The sequence below is a fragment of the Populus trichocarpa genome, chromosome 12 (assembly GCF_000002775.5).
Source record: "Populus trichocarpa isolate Nisqually-1 chromosome 12, P.trichocarpa_v4.1, whole genome shotgun sequence".
Lineage (NCBI taxonomy): Eukaryota > Viridiplantae > Streptophyta > Magnoliopsida > Malpighiales > Salicaceae > Populus > Populus trichocarpa.
In genome coordinates this window covers 10,715,091-10,721,780 of record NC_037296.2, presented here as the reverse complement: position 1 = coordinate 10,721,780, position 6,690 = coordinate 10,715,091, and the positions used below count along the sequence as shown (strand labels likewise).

The 6,690-nt window shown below is 31.3% G+C and overlaps 1 protein-coding gene across 1 annotated transcript; it reads right to left on the bottom strand.

The window, feature by feature from the left end:
- Nucleotides 1-361: 361 nt before the first annotated feature.
- LOC7456893 (GDSL esterase/lipase At5g62930) lies at nt 362-3,673 on the bottom strand. Its single transcript, XM_002318018.4, has 6 exons — nt 3,460-3,673; nt 3,280-3,357; nt 3,052-3,192; nt 1,357-1,433; nt 1,026-1,190; nt 362-672 (listed from the first exon to the last, which is right to left on the bottom strand). The coding sequence occupies exons 1-6, from the start codon at nt 3,556-3,558 to the stop codon at nt 504-506; spliced, it is 729 nt and encodes a 242-aa protein (XP_002318054.2). The 5' UTR covers nt 3,559-3,673; the 3' UTR covers nt 362-503.
- Between the last annotated feature and the right edge of the window lie 3,017 nt (nt 3,674-6,690).

Below are 6,690 nucleotides of genomic sequence, written 5' to 3'. Positions count from 1 at the left end.
GAGGTCTCATTTTCCTTGCTTAGTCATGAATACGATTGTCTTATTTCGAATTTAGGGGAAAAAAGGAAAATAGTTCTAATTAGAGGCGAAGCTGGCAACATAAATGGACCCAAAATGTGATAAATCCATGGAGTTCCAGGAATAAAAACAAGGGTGTAGAGGAGATCACTGGTGAAGTATTTATCCCAGAAAAAAAAAAGGTTGATGTTGGTAGCCATCACGAAGGAACGGATTCAAAATATGAACCAGTACATGCATTACTTTGTTATTTACAATTTGCAGAATACTGAGCGTGTTTCCTAGTCAAAAATTAAGGAAATAATTGCTGTACATTAATCAAATGCTACTAATTTTCGTCTAGTTGACAAAATCACCAATGAAACCTCTTTATTAGGTGAATGGATGATACAGAAATTCATAAGAGTAAGACTCCAATAAACAGGGAAAAAATTGAACACCAATTGGAAGAAGTAAACAACTAATGAAGAAAGAAGCATGCAATTTTATAAGCACTTCTGTAGGAAAGCCTTCTCAGGGTTCTTTCCATCAATTTCTGAGTGGTGAGGGAAATCATATGGCATATCTTCAGCAGAGAGCCATGCTTCACTGAACACTCTTACTACTTCTTCATGGACCACTGCATTACCTTCTGGGGTTAGGTGCAAACCGTCACTGCAATACGCATGCTTGTTAGTACTTACAGGCAGCTACATGGCTAATTTTAACTACAAATTACAGTACGATAATAATAGCCTACAAGTCTTTATGACTAAACCATTTTTTCATATAACCAGATAACATCTATTTCGTTAAAAGTTCTTCTTTTGTCCTCTGCTCATCATCCTTATCAATCTCCTTTCAATCCAGAAAAATATACATCAAAGCATAAATGAATTTGTTGGAATGATATTGCAGTGAAAACAAAATATATGCGAGGAGCTGCTTGTGTGAAGGAATACAAAAAACGAAGCACATTTTCAGATATTCATAAATTTCAGGTAATCAAAGCTTTAAATATTACAAACCTCAGGAATTTTTTCTGCCATCCGTCTGTTCCCTGCATCTTGGACCATAGATCAATGGCACGGATGCCTAGGTCTTTGGCTAACTCAACACATTGCCTTGCATAAACTCCCGCCATTTCATTTGTCCTTTCTGGAAATTGCATGGCCTTCTCACCATATAAAGAACTGCCCAAACACATTTGTAGGTTTACTTCCAATATATTTCATAACGCTAATTTAGAAGATGACACATCTCACAAAAATCCTCAATAGCATGCGTCTGCACCTCTATGCAGCCTGTGTGTGCATGTGAAAACTGAAGGTCAGAAAACAGAAAAGGAAAGGATCATACTTGGCATATTCTTTACGCCCTTCCTCATCAACTGGTGGTGGAGTAATAAGCACAACTAGCATGGCGGGAGAGCACTCCTGCAAACAAATTCCACTCACATAATCAGAAACAGGTCTGATGCCCGCTGATATAGAACGAGATAGTCATCTTCATGTGTACTTTAGTTTGTTACTATAGATGAACTGGGGCATGGGAACCTGGAAAAAGCTGCTAAGCAGCAACAAGAAGATTATGTATATTCAGTTATTCACCAATATAACTATGGCAATAAATTGTGATGTAACTGAAACATCACAAAATAACAATAAGAAACCAAGTCGGTACTAGATATTATTTAACTAACTTTTAGCAACAGCTTTCATTCTAGCAATTGAATAAGCAAATTGTGACACTACAACTGGGGTTCTAAATTCTAATATATTGGATTAAAACCCGTCCTGTACTTTGTTTAAAACCCGGGATTGCTCCTTGGATTCAAAATTGAAGAGTTGAAGAAATTAATATGACAGTTTTTAGTACAGTTTTTTTTTTTCTTTTTCATTTTTAATGAAAAATTTAATATGCCAAAACTTGAATGGGGAACTGTACAAACTACAAACTGAGAAATTGTCAGAAGTTCCAATTGTGCTGAAGCCAGAACTGTGGACAAACGGGAGTTGGCAGCTGCTCCAATCCAGGAGACGGCAACAAAGTGGGAGCTAGTGATGTTATAGCAGCAAATTATTTGACATATGGGTAATGGAGGAAATTCAATGGTAAGAGGGAGGGGAATGATGTGAACTTGGTGCTGAATAGAGCAGCGCTAGATGAGCATTGGGTTGGGCCATGGTGGGATGGATTGCAGTAAGAGAGGTGGTGGTAGTGGATTAGTGCTGTTGAGGGTGAATACAGTGAGCAATAAGAGGTCATGAATGAGAAGGCCTCGGTGGAATGTTGAACACAGTAGTAGGGGTTGGTGGTCTCCTCTTGCAGATCCAATGTCATTTGATTTGTTTAAGACAATGATGAATATGTACAAGAATGCAAATATGGTATTTACAAAGTGCAGAAATACCTATGTGGCTCTGCTAGAATGGCAGAAGTGGCAAAGATGATATGGCAGTTCTAGAGCTCACAGATAGGGTGGAACTCATGCTTGATGCTGTTTGAGTCAATGAAGATGAAGATAGACTCTCAATTACAAGATCTGGATGTGGTCTTTCTGAAAGGTTCTCAATAATCTTCAGTGGGGATCAAAAATAGGCTACCATGCTGCAATCCTCAGTATGAGGAAATCAACAAAATTTTTCAGCAGTAAACACTAAACACTAACAAAATCTGTTGCTATAAATAATCCTCACCAAATCCCCAGCTGGTTACATTAGGATTTGCTTGTATTGTATATACTTATTACAACTTATTCTCGTTGCTGGTTCATCACTTTCAAGAGCATCTTTGATTTTGCATTGACCCAATACAAATGTCAGAGTTGAATCAGTAAGAAATTTTACTTTTTTTAAAAAAAAATCAACAATAGATGACTTCAAATACAGTAAAATAAAAGGTAGACAAATTTTAGTACTGATTATTGCCAACCAATATATAAAACCAACAAAAGAATTCCAAAATAATAATAATAATAATAATAATAATAATAATAATAATAATAATAATAATAATAATAATAATAATAATAATGTAAGATAGAAAGAAGACCTTCAAATGCAGAACCATTTTTTTGAGATTCTCCTTGTATTCTTCAACAGGAACATGCTGCCTTTCACTGTTCCTCCCCAGAAGAGCTGCATCATTAGCTCCAAAGAATATTGTAGTAGCAGCTGGAGGCTTTGTTGAATTCTGCCAATACAAACACCAATAAATCAAATAAATAAATAAATCCCACAACACAAAAAAGAAAAAAAAGAAGAAGATATCTTTGCTTACAAGAGGGAAAATGTGAGTTAACAAGAACAAAGCCCATCTTGTATTGTAACCACCATAGCCACGGACTAACACATCAGCCTATAATACAAAATCAACCATGATTACAGGATTATAAATCAATACAAAAAAAAAAAAAAGTAGAAGTAAAAGGGCATCTTTAAAACCCCAATAACGTTGTACCTTGCGAGAGTAAGTGTTAGCAAGTGAAGAACCCCAACCACCAGATCTAAAAGATTGCTCTGTTATTGAGTCTCCAAATAACACAATCTGCGGTCTCATCTTAATTTCTCGACACAAACTCGTGAGGTCGCAGCAGAGTAGAGTCACAGACAAGGTGGTAGTTCAGTCAACAGAATAATCACTTTCCACGGAGCGTTTTAGTTTTTCGTGCAATCAAAGCGAATAATTTTAAACCTTTCGTTTATTTTCTGAAAAATATTTTTTTAAAAAGTAAATTTTAAAAAAATAAATTATTTTTTGATATTTGATAATGTAATAAAAAAAATTAAAATTTTCTTTTTAGTGTTTAGTTATGTTATTGAAAATAATCTAGAAAATAATTTATTAATAATTTATTTTTTTCAAGTTTATTAAAATAATGAGAAACAAATCTTATAAACTAAAAAGTTGAATAAGAATGAAATTGAAATTTTTTTTTCATAAATTAACTCAAATAAAATAAATAATCATAAAAATAATAAAGATCAAATCTAACAAATAAAAAATTTGAAAAATGAAATTAAAATAATAATGATTACCATTTCATAAATTATTTCAAATAAAATAAGTAACAATCAAAAGAATAATAACCAAATTTGATAGATAAAAATTTTCAATTAAAAAATGATAAGGAAAAAGCAAATAACAATTATAAAAATAAAGACTAAAGTTAATATAAAAATCAATTTGAAGGGATGAAATTGAAAAAAAATATTCAAAACAAAATATATATAGCAATCAAAAGTTTGAGAACCAAATTTGATATAATCAGCAAATAATATGACATTTCTAAATATTTCACAACTTCCGAAAAATATTTTCAGCCCAAAATAAAAGGAAAACACTTTCTTGGAAAGCAAGCCAAATTTTTCTTTGACTGGAAAGTGTTTTCCGTTAACCAACTTTCCTGATGACAAATAAACACATGAAAGTTTGAAAAGTAGTTTCCAGAAAACCACTTTCCGTCAAACAAACGAGACCTTAGAATTCAAATACTTTCTTTAATGCTAAAATAATACGTAACCGTTGTCAAGGTGATTATTCTTTAGCAGCAAAAATAATGTTGATGGTGAATTTAAAATTTAAAGTGTGCACTTAATAAAATGACTATAAGTGATTGTTTGGGAATGGAGTAAATGTTGTTTGTAGTTTTTGTTTGAAAATATATTAAAATAATATATTTTTATTTTTTAAAAAAATTATTTTTAATATTAGCACATTAAAACGATTTAAAAATACAAAATATTTAATTTAAAGCTAAAAAATTTCAAATTTTTTCAAAAACATAGTTGAACCGCAATGTCAAATAGGCATCAAGACTTCAATACATCAAATCATGTGGAAATTAAACTAATGTGATTTGGTTGAATTAGTGGGTCCAACCATAACCTGGCTAACCTGGTCAAAACTAGGTTTGACTAAAAAGAATTGTAGACGCCGCCGTTTTAATTTTTAAAAAATTATTAACATGACAATGATGTTCTGGGCAAACCCGAGTCAAGGTGTGGCTCAACTAACTCAATTGACTAGGGCAAAACCTGATTTGTTTTTTTTCTTTAAAAACTTTAAAGCGATGTCAATCCAATGCTCTTTTTAATAAAATAAGAAACAAAAAACAAAAAGGCTGGTTCAATATTTTCAGGCGTGTTTATAAGAAAAAACTATCATCATCGAACTTCTCTCGTGTTTTATGGATGCAACAACATGGCGAGTTGTGCGTTTTGGAGTGGGACCTTGTGTAATCCTGCATGTCCCTGGCTAGTGAATGGGACCAATTAACACCAAGATCAATTATTTTCATCATTGTATTGTGGAAAATTGATAACTTTTTCACTATGATTGTAATTAACGACTTCTCTCTTCTCTTTCATACTAGGGATTGACAAAGAGAAAAATAAAGTTTGAGATCAAAATGAAACTCTCAAAAATCAAAGGGAATGAAGTAGTTGAAAAATGAAAATAAGAATAAGAAAAACTTTGTCGTGCTGCTTTTAGACCAGCTAACACATTTTGCCACCTTTTACAAATTGGTCCTATATCTTTTAATTGTGTTTTCCTATAACAAATCATAAGAAATCAGTAGCTAATTTATAATGAAGAGTGCAATTAAAAAAAAGATCAAGAAGAAAAAAAATATAAAATGAATTGTTCATTCATATACCTTTTCCCTGTGATAATTTATCCCACATTTTAAAATTTGTTTCCCCTTAATATATACACTAAAAGATCTGGAGTTTTTCCCCAAATGCATCACTATTAATATATTATTAACATATATACTAAAATATCTATAGTTTTTCCCTAGGTGTTTTACTATTTATATGAATAGTGAAGTACTTGATTTTTTTTCTCTCAAAATTTTGGAATTTTTTTCTTTGATTTAAATCCTTTTATAGCCTAATTAGATGAGATTAGACCTAAAATTAATTATGGTAAAAATACAAAATTAAAATATAGAGGATTAAAATGTAAAAAATAGAGAAAATATATGGCTAACTTCACATTCATAACAATTTTAATTTTGATCTAAAAGTTTATTTTTTCATTTATTAGTCCATGAGTTGGAGAGTTCTAAAAATTAAAATATTTGTTTGATTTTTAATTAGTCTTTATAGGGTAGTTTCAAATAAATATTGTGATATTTGTTTTGTATTTAATTTTGCGAGTTTTTATTTTTTATCAAATAATTTTTTTTTAAAAAATATTAAACCTAGTGGAGTCCATGACTCAGGTCGTGGATTTGACGAATTAAGCTTTAATGACTAGGCCGATTCAATATGTCAACGTCTTAATATCTTTTTAAAAAGATGTTATTTTGAAAAAAAAATTTAAAGTCAAATCATGTTTTAACTAGCCGTTTGAATTATCTTTGGACCCGACAAGTCTATTAGGTCACGTTGGGGTAACTTCCACAATGATTTAATTTAAAATCCGAGCTAAATAAAGAGTTGTGTCATGAGTTTTTAGGTTTGACCAACTAGATGTAGTTTAATGACAATTCCAAAGGGTTTCACGTGGCGTGGTCAATCTTTTTTACATGCAAAAACATTTTGATAGGATCTGCAACATAGCATGTGTAGACTACCTTGTTATGTTTTATGTAATAATTGACAGAACATCATTGTCATTATATAATTTTTTTTAATATAAAAATGATGTATGATTAGATTATTTATTGTTCTATATATTTTT

Excerpts from the sequence above, each read along its gene's own strand:
- LOC7456893 (XM_002318018.4), bottom strand. The coding sequence starts at position 3,558 with ATGAGACCGCAGATTGTGTTATTTGGAGACTCAATAACAGAGCAATCT. Across the intron at positions 1,191-1,356 it reads GGGCGTAAAGAATATGCCAA|TTCTTTATATGGTGAGAAGG; the intron begins GTATGATCCTTT and ends GTGTTTGGGCAG. Across the intron at positions 673-1,025 it reads TGGCAGAAAAAATTCCTGAG|TGACGGTTTGCACCTAACCC; the intron begins GTTTGTAATATT and ends TGCGTATTGCAG.